This window comes from Pinus tabuliformis, chromosome 6 (genome assembly GCF_031772625.1).
Source record: "Pinus tabuliformis cultivar Carrire ecotype Pingquan chromosome 6, CPIR1, whole genome shotgun sequence".
In the NCBI taxonomy this organism is placed as follows: domain Eukaryota; kingdom Viridiplantae; phylum Streptophyta; class Pinopsida; order Pinales; family Pinaceae; genus Pinus; species Pinus tabuliformis.
The window spans coordinates 1,298,050,160-1,298,066,047 of NC_142292.1; the positions used below are offsets into that span (position 1 = coordinate 1,298,050,160).

The following is a 15,888-nucleotide window of genomic DNA, read 5'->3' on the forward strand; positions in this document are numbered from 1 at the left end:
AATAGTGTGATACAGGCTGAACTTACATCCATCGAATAAATTTCATGATGTTTTCCATGTTTCATCGCTTTAAATATAAATGCAGGATTATAATCATGTGCTTGATTGTTCTATGTTACATGTGGAATGAGAGGGAAGTTCCAACTAGTTCCATTGTGCATTTAAGAGAAGAGGAGTCTTATGCTCCAGAGTCTATAAAGTGTCGAAAGAGATCAAATCTCTTTTCACTTTAAAAGAGGTTTGTGTCTCAAGAGATTTTATCCCTCTTGAAGTTTGATAGGTCTAGGGTTAAGATGGGTCTAGGATATTTTATTTTAATTTTGTCTAGTTAAAATGTTTACATTACATTACATTTATTTTATTTTTATTTTTATGTAATTTGAATTAGTCAAAATGTTAAACATTATATTACAATATCTCTACTATACTGGGCTAGAGAGCGCCTCTAGGTGTAATAACTAATCATCAATTAAACTAACTCGTAATATATATATGTGTGTGTGTGTGTATGTTAAATATTTTGAAATAATAAAATTTTAAAACACTAACAATTTAAGTTAACAAGGTAATCAAAATTATAAATACATAAATCACATTCCATATTTATTGAGTTAATATTAAAATAATACCATAACTTGAAGACATGTGGTAAGGCAAATTTTAACAATTAAATGAAAATTTCGTTGGTGGATTTATTAAGTGATGATTGGGTTACTTTTTGGTTCTATAGTTAATGTGTTAAAACAAAATATTGTTTAAATATATAATCAATAAGTATTGCATGTTTTTTTTTAATGAAAGCCTTCTCATTGATGAGTTGTAAGATATGTTTAGGATTTAGTTTATGAAGAGGAAAGAATATTAGGGAAAAAGGCATAGGAGTTAAGGATAAGTATGTTATTAATTTTTTTTTCTTAAATTAATTTTAAAAATAGAAAAGGTGTAATAATTAAAGTACATGTAATAAATTTGGAAAATGATTAAATTAATTTCAATATTGAATATTTGTAGAGAGTTATAATATTTTCCTATGGACCTGGGTGCTCGCGAGGCTATTGTCACGACTCCTCAGGTTCACTGTCAGTGACCGCCACCTTTCGTATCTCCCTCACCAAGTGGCCTTCGTGGCTTTTAATCCTCTTTGTTGGCACCTGCAATCCTTTTACCAGACTCCCGTGCTCACATGCTTCTGTAATAAATCAACAAAGTTCATGGACATTCTCTTCTCCATGCATCATTCTCCCTAATTTATTCCCTCCAACATTCCCTCTGTCCCCTCCGGCTTTGGATGTGTGACCCTGCCCTACTACCTCCCAATGATGAATCATGATAGGGGAGGAGATTGACACCCTAACATAGGGAGAGGTTGTGGGCATCTTCCACCTCAGTTGAAGAAGCCACCATTACAACTATGTTTGATTATGGCATCTGAGGTTTAATCAGGAAAGAGGATCTTTCCATAGAGGAAGTGAAGAATCATAGAGGATGTTCGACACTCTCGGCTCTCTGGAACCTCCTCACCCTCCAGCTCAAGGAGAAAGCCCAAGAGAGGTTGAAATCTTGTGGATTGATAACTGAGATCTCATCCCACCAGAGACATTCCTTATCCTCACTCAAACACTTGGCCAAAGACCTTCGTATCAAATTTTTGCCTAACATCCCATCCTCCTCTTCACTTGCTCCCTCTCCCTCACACTCCCCTCTTGTTAGCTCCTCATCTTCACCTATCACCTACTCTCTCATGGCCTATCCCCCTCCCTCCCACGTTCCCATCCCTTTGATGGTCAACAAACCTCCCTCCTCCCATCCTAACCGTAGTCCCTTTGGTTGTTAAATCTTGGAGGAGCTTCTAGCCAATTCTAGCAATGTGAAATCCTAAGGTAACACCCATGTTAAGTGTGGATCCAACATGGCGATCATGTAGTTCCAATGTGGCAAAATATAGCACTTTGACCTTTATATGATTCTCAAGTTAGTACTCTCAACCTGGTTTGGCTCAATGGCAAGATCTAAAAAATGTTCATTTTGATTTGGCTAGAAAGAGCCTCGATGCTCTATGATGGTTTTTGGCACCTCACCAGCTTTTGTCATTAGTGAAAATCAATGAAATTTTAGATCTTAGGCTCATGGTTTTTTATAACTGTTAGTTTGAATGTAAGACTTTTGAGCTCTGGTTTCTCCTTCTTGGGGTAGAGCCTTTCAACTCTCGTCTCTGGTTTCCTCACATAGGGGTAGGGAATGTGCTCATGGATGTAAACTATGTATATTTTAATATAATAGTTAATAAAATTTCAATTCCAATTCCATTAATCATAGTGTTTTTTTTTCTTTCTGTCAGTTTTTAATTTCAATTCTTTTTTTTCTCATCACCTTTCTATAATTTTCTTTCACTCAAGTAACAACTATACAATAAAACTTTCATTTCAATAAATATAATTAAATTAATAGAAAAAAATTATTTTTTAAGTTCTTGTGAGCATTTCTTTCCTAATTCTATCAAGAAAGTTTCATTGATATATAATTACTAATTTTTAAGATCTCATGAGAATTTATTTCCTAGCTTTGTTGAATTTGTTTTATTTACAAAGTTTTTATAATTCCTCTCTCGAATGTATCTCAAGAATTCAAGAAATTGATCTTACTACAAGAAATTGAGCTCAAGGATTCAACAAATTGATCTTCTTGAATTTAAGGATTCTAGAAGTTTTTTTTATTATTTATTTATTTCTTTTTTTTAAAACAATTTCTCATTTTCTATGTTTCTGATTAATGTCTACATATTGTATATTTGATCTCATAGGTCAAAGGACTAGAAATTTGTGGACACTTGCTGGAAACAAATCCAATTCAATGCACAACAATGGGTTATTACCAGGATTACACTTTGAAGTTCTATATATCGCTTCAAGTCGTTGCAAGGTGAGCGATTGCTTGACATTTATTGGGAGGTTAGTATTCAAATTATCATTTGTTGAAATTGGTTTATTAAAGTTATTTTACTTTCTTACCTCAAACCAAACGTAGAATATTGGTCTTAGTTATCACACAAAAAATTAATATGTGATTTTTGATAAAGCAATTTAATCTATTGTAACTTTATTCTTTGTTTTATTTAAAGTGAATGTGTCAAATTTGACAAATTTAATACTAAATGATAAATTATACACAAATGTATAATATTTGGAAAATATCTGAAAATGGTCAGTGATATGTTTTATTTATTTTAATATTTAAAAAAATGTGATGGTTTTTTTTATGAACTGATTATTTTGATTATAAAATAAGTGTTTTGATATCTATTTATAGTTACTAGTGATATAACTTATATAATTGTGCTAGTTAAAATTTAGTTGTTATGATCATCTTTTCCAAAACTTTCAAGATGTTGAAGATTCACTAGCAGTCACGTATTCAGCTCCTCACTAGAAGTGTTTGGGAAGAAGATTCAAGGATTTCCTCTCTAAGAAATAGGTATCTGGATGGAATAAATAATTTGTTTCAAGGTAAAATATTACTTAGTACGAGTGGTTAAATCTTTCTTAGATTTAATAACCAATTTCCAATAGTTTGAGTTTTTATAAAATCTATTTAAAATTTCTTTCTTATACCCAAAAAGGAAAAATGTTTCCAATTAGTATGGAAATTGGAATAGATGAGAAGCTACTCATGGCATATTAATAATAATACCAATATAATATATTAATAGTATTATATATTATGGTGGGAATTTTGACATGGTATTGGTTTACAATACTCTTATGTTAGATATAATCTTGAAGCTCTATATTATGAACTCAATTGCGTAAATTCTCACTGGTAGGAAGAGAGGAAACCTATAAGGATGTAGCTCATAGCCATATAATCTAATATCTATGAAATTCTTTCACAAATAGTGATATTCTTTCACAAATAGTGATATCCAACTCTATTCCCCTCACTGAGTTGTGATATCCTTTTGATTTATAACAATATCCTTGTATGAGACACATCATATAATGGACTGAAAGAGATTAATAAGAAATGATTGACAAAATTAGTCAAAATTAATATCGAGAGAATGCTTCCTCGCCATTAATGTCAAAGAAATTACAGAGACAAAATTCCCATTTGAATCATATTTTTGCAATTGTAAATTAGAAAATTTGTCCACTTGAAAGTAAAGGAATAGATAAACCATTAAAGATTGATATGTGAATGACTTAGTAAGCCTAGAAATTGCTCATGGTTCATTTATGATATCATCTAGGTATTGAATGAAATGAAGCCTCACAATAGACTTCATGACTGGTGATAATTATTTTAAAAATGCTAAAATGGTCTACTAACGAGTGATCACGAGACCCTAAAAAACAAATCATACAAATGATTTTCCTTGACATCTTAGGAAACGTCTTGGATGAATAAAGTGGAATACTTCCAGGCATTTCAGAATTTATGGGAAAATAGGACTCAAGAACTATAATATTTTATCTATGGGTTTTCTCATTGTATAACTGCCTCAAAAAATCTTTTTTTTAAGGGTTGGACTTGACCAAGCATTACAATGTTCAACATTTCTAAAATTAATGCAGAATTGCAGTGGAAAAATGGTGGTCCACCTTTTGATATAACATCCTCCGTGCTTGGGAGGTATTTTTCTCAGCATCATGGCACAAATTTTGGATAAAGGTGATTTTGAGGGATGATTAATTGGGCTAGATATGACTCCTCGAACAAAAAGATATCATGGAGGTCTCAAAAGTGTTGATACATCCATTCTTTAACCTCATATAACTTGAATTCAAATTGGTTTTCATGGACTTTAGCTTCCCTATATATTAATGGTAAATAATGAAAATTGACAAAGCCAAAAGCTTTTATAGCTCAGGGTTCAACTACTTTTACCTTCATTTCAAATAACAGAGTATGAATTCAGTAACAAAATAGTGGTTTAAGTTACCCGGATTGGTTGAAAGTATTGCATTAGCTGGAGAAACGAATTCATAAGTTACAATACATGAAAGAATGTCTGGAATTTTGTAATCTATGATTTGACCTTCTCTAAAAAAGATAAAAGTTTCCTTTCCCCACTTTATGGAACCTTATAACCATTTGAAGACACATATCATCACATTAATTGGCAAGCCTTTATTACTTGACACATAAAGTGACATTGTCAGGTCCTGCATTCATGTCAAGAAGGAAGAATCAGGGGGGCTCCCCAAATGATTTGGAAACCACTCTGCGGTGGGGGGTATATTGAAAGTGGTATAGCATTAACAACAAAATTTAGACTTCCCCTCTCCTTTAATGTTCAAAGGGTTAGCAGAGGCCCAAAATTGATTTTCCCTTATGGATTCCAATCAAGCAGATCAAATCTGTGTGGAAAGTGCGTAAAGTTTATTATATCAATAATTTATTAAAAATAAAATAGAAATATATATATTTTAAAAACTATTTAAAATTTTTCTAAAATTTTAGAGCAATGATATAACATATGCAATATATTGAAAAATATTCTTAACGAATTAAAATGAAAAAATATGCATAATCTTTATTAGGTCAACAATGTATTAAAAACAAAATTGTAAACCTTTAAACTATATAATAAAATTTAAATGAAAATATGTATATTTTAAAAACTATTTACATTTTAAAAAATTTTTAAAGCAATGTCACAATATATACCATAGATTAAAAACCATTCTCAACGAATTAAAATGAAAATTATAACCGTGCAAAAAAATCACAATCCTTAAAATACCAGTTAGGTCAATCATCGCAGTTCGAAAATCTTGAACAAATAAAAGGTTTACCTTGGGTTCATTGTTTCATGTAGAGATAAATATGAAAAGGGTTCAGAGTTAAAAATGGTATAACTCCATATCCCAAACGACGAAAAATATCTTATTGCACCCGCAGACCATTGCATTTAATTGAAGACAAGAAGTGGAAAGAGTTGAAATGGTATAGCTTGATATCCCAAATGACTAAAAATACCTTTATTGTGCCTATAGAGCGTTTAATTGACTGATGATGAATACTTGCCAAATAATCGATTGTTTTGGCGATTCATTGTTTTGGTGATAAGTATCATAACCATTCAATATGGGTTGGTGTAACTTATTTTAAAGGAAATTTATAAAAAAGTTAATTTTTTTTGTTGGGACAAAAACAATTCTGAGTCTAAATATTGAACTAATGAACTAAGAAATTAATTGGATTTAATAAAGTTATAATGAAATAATTTATATGTCTAAATAATACAGAAAAATTTAAGTTACATAATGTAAGAGTAAATAATAAATCATGTACCTAACTGAAAGATACTATAAAATATGGAATTGAAATATAATTCCAATATAGATTAGAAAATAGTAAAAAATTTAAAATTAAGTTTTGGGATTTAACTATTTTTATACTAGGAGTATAATTTTATTAATCATTTTAGACAACATTAAAATTTAATGAAAATTTACTATCTTACACTAAACCCATAATTGTAATGTTTATTGTATTCACATAAACATTGACTTCAAATATATTGTTAATGTAAGACAACCGAATAATAAGAAGTTATAAAATTGTTATCACAAGTTTCCTTGATAGAGTGATATAGGGGATTAAAACTATTCCCCCAAAAGTGTATGAGTGTATCCATGTTAAAATAGGTAGTTGTAACATCTACAAGGATCGTCCGTTAACAAGGTAGCAGTTAGGGTAACATGATTTTTTAAATTCCTCTGCCTAGAACTTGAGACAAATCTTATGAATACTCACCAAGCTAAGATGTTATATTATATGTACAAAAATAAGCACAATAAGAGAAAAAAGTAGACAAATCTTATGAATACTCACCAAACTAAGATGTTATATTATATGTACAAAAATAAGCACAATAAGAGAAAAAAGTAAATTGAGAAAGTTTTATTTTCTTCACATACTCTGAAATATATTTATCGTCGAAATGTAATTATTTTATTATTCAAATTCAAAGTAATTTGACATTTGAACTAAAGCCTTTGTAAACATATCTTCACAAAACTATAAACAAATAATTTTTTTATTAAACTATAAACAGATATTTTTTTTATTGACACATCTAAATTAATAGAAAAAATACAACAAAGCAATAGAATTATAATATTCAAATATAATGCAACTTGAGTAATTGTGTAATCATCTATCAAATAAGAGTGAGTTCCTGGCATTTGGAATTGATTTGCAAAAAATCTCACCAATATTCTATTTGTTATGATTGAAATGTAACTAACAAAAACTAATTAAATGAATACTTCCATATTTGAAATGTAACTAACAAAAACTAATTAAATGAATACTTCCATATTTATAGTAAAACTTCTGGTAAAAGTGGGATCTGAAAATTCAATTTATTAAAATGTAAATAACGAAGTTTTATTTAATTCATTGCAAACTCATCTCAACCACCCTTGTTATAAAAAAACTAGAAATTAGTATCCCTAGTCCAACGTAAGTAGAAGGACATTCCATGGGCAAAAGGTTGCGATCAGTCGAACAGTTTCGCCATATGAGGCTATGGGTCAAAGATTTTGTTGCCGCATTCGCATTTCCACACCACGGGATACGGATCCGCGTCTTCACGTTTCGCAGTGCCGGGGCACTGCAATTTCGGAGTGAGGGAGCACTCCACAGACTTACAAGGAGTGCATCCCTTGCATTTACCAGCACATGATGGCGGCGCGGAGCTAGTGGGAAATGCCACCTCGCTTCTACCCTCTCCCATCCCGTTCACCTGTAACAACCGTTTTTTTCATTCAAGTGTACATCCAAGATTTAGATAATATATTGTGTATTTACTATCAAAGGTTACAGAGAAACATGGATTAGAAACGAAAGATTACAAAGAAAGCAGGGTCACCACGTTCCAACGAAGACGGGGATTGTTGATCACTAATTTCTCTCGCGACGATCTCTGCATTATCAGCCAAATAAAATGGTTATTGTATCATATTAGTGTTCTTGAGGCATGTGAGAAAATATTCAGTGCAAAATAAATTGAATACCCAATCAATATTTTACGTAAAGTACGCACCTCTAAAGCTCAATAAGATTAAAACTGAAACGAGGATGTTCATCCTTGCATAAAGTGAAAATCCAGCTTCCATAACCGCGTGTTTTTCTATATCAGAAACCTCTTTGAATAACGTACTCCACTTACTCTGACGCAGAGAGCAAAACGAGAAAAACACTCCAAAGTACAATCATATACCTTACTAAATCAATTCACTCGCCAAATTTGGCTTTTCAATTGAATCACATGGCTATTTAACGTAGAGGAATGACTCGGTTGGCTATTTAATTTAGACGAAAAAATCTCTAGCTATTTAATTTAGAAGAAAAAATCTCTAGAATTGCTCAAGAGAAATTCCTCAATATTTGCGGGAGGAAGTTGGATTAATCCTCTCAATTCTAAGAATCTATTTTAACTATCTCATCTCTAATAAATTTTAAAAATATTTATTAAATTTAGAATTTTTTTAATTTTTTTAATTAAATAAATATATAATTAAAAACCTAAAATGCTGCATCATACTGTTTTTAATAAAATATAGTAAAAAAGAAACATAAAAAAAAATAATGCATAAAACATATAACCAATTCATCTTGAACCTCTAGAGCTAAGATCCAAATAGATAGAAAAATAAGACAAAAGATAAATAACAAAAAGGAAAAACATCATGGCCAGAGCAACGATCCAAACAGAAAGATAAATAACCTAAAAGTAAATTAAAAAAAAACAATATAACCCAAATGTAAGATAATTTAATATAATTTAAGATATAAAATTAAACTTATTAACATTTCTACGGTTTTCCTATATTCTTAAAGATAAATTAACCCAAATCCGTATTTACCATTTACTACCATTTTAGAATGGCTTCTTTTTTCTTATCTTTTCCCTTTTAGGATTAAGGTAAAGAGTTAGAAAGAAAAATAAAGGATCAAGGGAAAAAAAACAATAACACATAAATATAAAGAGTTAGAAAGAAAAATAAAGGATCAAGGGAAAAAAAAAATAACACATAAATATATTATCCAAATCAGTAATGACGATTTAGTACTATTTTGGGAAAAAAGTTATTAATATTTCTATTTTTTTTGTTTTTGTCTTTTTATAATAATGGTAAAATAAGAGCTACTATACAAGTAGGAAAAAAAAACATATAACCAAGATCAATAACAGCAATATACTAACATTTTGGGAAAAAATTCTTAATATTTCTAGGTTTTTCTTGTCTTTTCCTTTTTAAGTTAAAGATAAATTAAATTTTCTTTATAGAATATAAAACTATTATAATAAAATATTCATTCAATATATAAATAAAACAATTATTAAAGATTGAGGACATCATGCTATTAGCTTAAATATAGTTTAATTAAACTAAAAAATAATAAAAACAAAGATTATGAAATTTGAGTTTTAAAAAATTGAATAAAGCTTATTTCCATCATAAGGAATCCATTGAAATACTTGGATAACTACTTGTAAATTTAGGAAAGTTGATAACATTATATAGCAATATAAAAATGTTGTCATATATTATTTTTTTAGCTATATATTAAATTTCAATAAGATTGACTTATGTCATGTTATGATTAAGTTGTTGTAGATAATTTCAAAACAAATAATGTTGAATAAAAGCTATTTGTTGTTTACATGACAACTTTTAATATTAAAATTGAACAAAACTTATTTCAATCTTATTTGTGTTTTTTAATTGAATCTTGATATAAGAAATTGATTGAAATACTTAAAAAAGTTGCCCATGCAATGGTACAAGGGTGGGTCATATATATATATATATATATATATAGATATGACTTTATAATTCAAATAATTTATTTTAAAATTGAATTGTAATAACATACATGTGGATTGCACTAAAAGACACTCTCTACAAGTCAATATGAAGCATGATTGGAGTTATTTCCATTTTCAATATTAAGTTGATACATAATATATTTTAGTTCATTTTAAGTATCAAAGTGACTTGCATCATAACTTAGGAATGTATTTATTTTCATAGTCTATGAAAATGGAAATCAAAATTGAACATATATTTTACTAATAGAACATATAGTATATAGAAAAATTATTAAATTAGTGAAATAATTTTAACAGATCCATAAACTTTAAAAATTAATGAGCCTCCATAAACAAGATGACTACAAATCCATAAACTGAAATAGTGAATACATGTATCAATAAACTGTCCATATGAAAATATATACAAATTACAAATATCACATGAACGTCCATAAGCTGAAATAATAAGCATTCATAAACTAGAATAATGTCCATGATGTACGTCCATAAACTGTCCATGTATGAAAATATACAAGTTGTGTATAACACATGTGAATGTGCCCTATGAAAAGAGCCTGAAAATATACAAACTATGACACTCTAAGTACCACAAGAACTCCTATATGAGTTATGCTGTGCAAAGTAAGTGTCCATAAACTTGTACTATATTATAACACATTCCAATTCAAACTAATTAGATCATTATTTGTAAAAAATAAAGAAAATGGAAATAAATGATATTGAACCACATTTTTAAATACATATAGATGAATCTAAGAATCTAATTTGAGTTGAAATGCAAGTCAAATAGGATGGGGGGTCTGATCATGAATCTAGGTTGGGTGCTCCCCTACATGTGGCTCGAAGATTAGAGCCTTCATCGATGGACTTGCATCATCAATTCCTTTAAAACCAACATCCCACTCATGTATCCACATAACAGTGGCATCAATGACACTCTACATATGGGCATGTGTACACAATGTCAAGGCAAAATTATAATTAGTATGCAAATTAATTATCATATATGTGTAAATTGAGAAAAGAAAATGTTTAAATCTTAGGAATATTTTTTTTTACCTCATGTGTTGGTCCATGTACATATACATAGTGACTCTCCTCCATATTAGCGAACATATATGGTGGAGGTGGAGGTGGAGGAGGATCCATGGAAACATGCTCTAGTTGATGATGGTCTAGCTGATCAACTCCCCCCCACATGACCTCATAAGCCCATCCATGTAGCTAGGATGTGCCTGCATGTTATGATGAACTTGTTAATATAAATATGAAATATAATACGAACTAGAAAATTTAATATAAATGATTATGAATAATTTGGCAATAAGAGTCAAAACTTTCGTGTATATATGTACCTAGTTTGTGTCATGTACATTGTGCACCCTCCAAGTCTCATGAGTGGCATCAAAATAGAAAAATGTATATGTCAAAAGATGGTGAAAGGGTAAATTAACGAGGAATACATAATCATATAAGGGGATTGGTCATTCATGACACAATGGTGGTGGTCTCCTAATCTCTCCATCTAATGAAGCATGCGCACTAGCCAGTAGCGTCCATATGTTGCCTGTAATAGTCTCCCACTTCTCACCATCGAGCTACAACAACTCCTCTAGCTCTGACATTAATACCAAGTTTCGAGACGATAGTGACAAGAATGTTGGAGGTGGTGGTACATGCCCAGGGTCCCTATGAGCCCCTACATGCTCATGAGTATGTCCCAATTTGGGTCCATAATAATGAGATCTGGTATCAGTATAATATGGAATCATATGTAACACAAACTCTACATATAAATTCTTGGCAAAATAAATGGCGACCTGGTCATGGTGGGGGGACTAGCCCCAAGCTCCAATGAATCTATCATAGACAAAGGGGGATACATTAACATTCCTAAAATAGTTCAATGGACTCATACCTTTAATTTTGAGAGGGAAATTTGAAGGGATTTTGAACAATCCCCCACAAACATCAATTTCCTTGCTAGCCTCTTTCACCACCTTCTAAGAATATGGGCCTCTAACCTCATGCCTCGTGATCCATTGTATGAACTGTAATATGTGGCTATATGGGCCCGACCTTTGATATGTCTTGATCAACCTATTGATGCTATCCAACATCAAGGATAATGCAAGATGAGTGAGTGAATTTGCATGGATCTTATATATCTATGTTGTGATCCTCGTATGACGGGTCGTAACATCCTCTAATGTGATATGTGTTGTAGCATCATCCCATAGAAGGATCATTGTCACACTTTTATCCTTAGCTTCGGCCTATGGACAACCTATAAATCATAAAAATAATTTAACATGTGTATAGTTAACAAAATAGAAGCATAATAATATATACATTAACTTCAAACACATCATTTCAAGACAATTTAAAAATTAAAGACAATTTCAAGACATCAACACATAAAGTTTAAAGAGGATTTAAAAAAGTATGAGTTATACTTGAAATGGGTGAAGAAGGCCCACTGGATGTAGTATGGTTATAAAAAACGACAAAAAAACTACCTCTGACACTCCAGCTACCATCGGAGGTAGGATTTACAAGTGGAACACAAAATTTCGATGGGCTACATGATTTATCCCAAGCCCAACTACGTATAACAAAACCTCTCACACTGCGATGGCCTATTGTTGGGGCATGTATATGGGATGTCTCAATATATTACATATAATACACATAAAATAATCTAAGAGAAAAATGTTGACAAAAGAACCAGTTCTAAACTCAAACAGAGTAATCTAGCATGAAGTCCTAAACTTTAGAGTCCATTTTTTTTATAATTTATCAACCAAAGTACATTGAGTTCCATGTAAACACAATCAAAAGAAGTGATCAAATCTACTTTCACACTTTTTATCGTTTCTAAATAATGCATTTTATTCATAGTGCATAAATATATAAATATATGCGTAAAAAATTGAAATAAACATGTTTACAAAGCTAATAAAATTTCATGTCAACTAAGTTGATGCAGGAGCATCTAGTTCAGGCACCATGACCGGGTGTCGATCTCTGCCAGGTCGAAGGGTTGAGTCAAATTTTTATTTTTCTTTATGTTAGTTGATAGAATAGTAGGTAGGATTTTTATTTTTATCTTAATCTCTAAATTAGTCAAGGATAGTTTGATCAGTTAAGGTTATTTGTTTGCCTGTTGCTAATAAGTCATGGATTAATAATTGTCCTATTATTTTAAAAAGAAAAAGACAAATGTGTCTAAAAGGAAAATCTTGTCATAAGGACAAAACCGAATGACTAATAACCATGTAACTGTAAATTCTATAACTGAAAAGCAACTGTACAGTTTCATTAACTGGAACAAGAAACATATAAATGTAACAGGACAAATCATGTAAGGGGTTCAGTACCTCTCGCACTTGAATAATAACAATAACAGAGAAACTATGTTTTTTCCATCTGTATGTTCTACTGTACTCTATTGTGTTTTCCAATTGATGACTATCTGAGCAGCCAACTAACTGTGCACAGATTCTTGAAATTAATTCTTTTTGTTTTCCTAAGAAAAAGAACCAGTTCCCATAACAAGATAGAAGAACATATACAATACGAGGGTTTATAATTCATTTGTAGAAAACAGTGAAGATAGACCAAGAGTGATACAAACAGTTTCGGTACAGGTTAAGCACACACGGCCGGACAAAAACTTCCACCATAGATATAAATTGCCAGTCAGACAAAATTACCAGCGTATCTACAACATTCGTGCACGTTCATATAATCACAAGCAAAACTGAAGAATCATAACTGCAGTTCAGGCCAGGCGTTCAGAGTAAACCAAAAGCAAATGTCATTCAGGTAAATCAAAACCAAATCCCATTATATTTTCCTGAAGGATTTTTCTTTCAAAATTACAAAGTCCAGTGTATAACTGTTACATGGCAGTATTGTAAAAACAAAGCTGTAAATGTTCAAACTGTGAATGACAAACCCTAGGTGAGGGTTTCAAACACCTATTCATACACAGCTATAGACACGTAGACCCTGGAACGACAAACCCTAGGTGAGGGTTTCGAACTAAAATTGCATCCATATACAAAATATGGCAGTCAATGAAACAGTGGAAGTCTAGACCTCAAAATGATAGAGCATCACTCACAGCGTGAGTCAAACGAAAAGCATTGAGCCATAAGACCAGATAGCCTAAACTGTAACCAGACCGAGGACTGAAGAAAATACAAAGAAGTGGAGCCTACTGGACAAGACCGAGGCATACAACACCGATACCTCCAACTGCAAACCCTCAATACATGCACAGCAAATGACACACAGGTGTTAGAAAAAATATTATTGCTGAAGTGAAAGTACAAAGCTTGGAGAGAAAAACCAATGGAAATTGCATCCACTTTACTTGAGAATTTGCAATGAGAGCCGAAGACAGACATTCCACCCAAAGTTTTGACTAACTGCAGTGATGAAGGAGAAAACTAGGTTAGAAGATGTGGAAAGAGAATCACAAATTGAAACAGAGATGGAAGACTACCTGCGTTTTAAGCCGAGGACGAAAGCATGCCATCAAGTTGAGCCTGGAGACAAGCCAATCACTAAGTTACCAACCAGAACGAGAAATACCAGCAAAAAACTTGAAATACGGCAGCCTGTTGAACCAACAACAGAAGGAAAACAAACCACAATAGAAGTATCACTTACCCAGGTAGCTACAGGGCAAACCACAACTGCCAATGAACCAAGGTTTAAGAGAAACCACACACAGAGCAAGGAGCCAGTACTGGAAACAACCAGAGACACACCCATGACTCACAGTAAAGCTGCTTACCAAAACTTACAGAGCACAGAAGAGCAAACCCTCGGCAAGCCAACAACAAATGACCAAAATGAACGACGAACGAAGGGTTCAGGCATAGAAGGGAGCGGGAATACGAAGTCCAAGGCAAGTAGCCATTCATAATTGTGTAATTGAATGCCACATAATACAAACCCAGAATATCCGATGGTGCATTCCTCCCACATGTAATCACAATCGAATTATTCAATAAAACATATAAACATCACATAATCATTTTAATCACGACAGACTATAAAGTGTTGGGCTGGTCCCAGCAAAGTGGTATCAGAGCAGGTTAAATTGATTGAAGACATGGAAATAGGAAGGCGAGGTTGTGGCAGAGGTGCTCGAAGGATGGTGGAGGAAGGACTGAGAGAGGAGATCAGAATTCTTGCTGCCTGTTTGGAGGCAAGGAGAAGAAGAGACCCGGAGGTAGGCAATGACAGTGAAGAGGAAACTGAAGAAGCAACAGATGGACTGGAAGGTGAGACCTCAGAAGTGAGATTGTTGAGGTCTGTTTTAGAGGCAAGCAGTAAACCCAAGCCAAAACTCCCAACCTATGATGGCAGCCTGTCTATCGAGGTTTTATTGGATTGGATCAACGAGATGGATAAGTATTTCGAGTGTGAGGAAGTCAGCGAAGACCACAGAGTTAGGTTCGCTGCGATGAAATTGAAGGGACACGCAACCCTGTGGTGGGATAGTGTCTAGACAGAGAGAAAGAGATTGAACAAGATGTTGATTAAAACCTGGTCAAGGATGATGGCCAAGTTGAAGGGCAGATTTCTGCCAAGAGATTATCAGATTTGACTACACAGGCAAGTGCAGAATTTGAGACAGAAAGGAATGATGGTAAGGGAGTACGCGAAGGAGTTATATCGAGTAAACTTAAGAGCCAGATATACAGAGGATGCCGCGGAAAGAACAACCAGGTATGTAAATGGGTTAAGATAAGAAATTTTAGATGAAATCAGTATTTTATCTCCAAAGAACACTGAAGAAGCATATCAGAGTGCGATGAAAGCTAAAGAGAAAATCACTAGAAGGTAGAATGCTCGAAGAGGACGAGGAGCCGGCAGGGGAAAAGGCTAGTCATATGGTAGAGGGTGGACTGCTAGTAGTAATGAGGAAGGTAGTAGTTCCAGAACTTCTGAATCAGCGGACAGAGGTGATAATGCGAGAGGCGGTAGGTCATCCCAGCGAAGCAGGGGAAATGGTCGAG

At 32.4% G+C, this 15,888-nt stretch overlaps 1 protein-coding gene across 1 annotated transcript; it reads right to left on the reverse strand.

The window, feature by feature from the left end:
• Positions 1-7,534: 7,534 nt before the first annotated feature.
• Positions 7,535-8,126, reverse strand: LOC149263377 (EPIDERMAL PATTERNING FACTOR-like protein 5). The gene is made up of 3 exons (XM_089387943.1): positions 8,054-8,126; positions 7,863-7,933; positions 7,535-7,753 (listed from the first exon to the last, which is right to left on the reverse strand). Exons 1-3 carry the CDS (start codon positions 8,124-8,126, stop codon positions 7,535-7,537), a joined length of 363 nt encoding a protein of 120 aa, XP_089244069.1.
• Between the last annotated feature and the right edge of the window lie 7,762 nt (positions 8,127-15,888).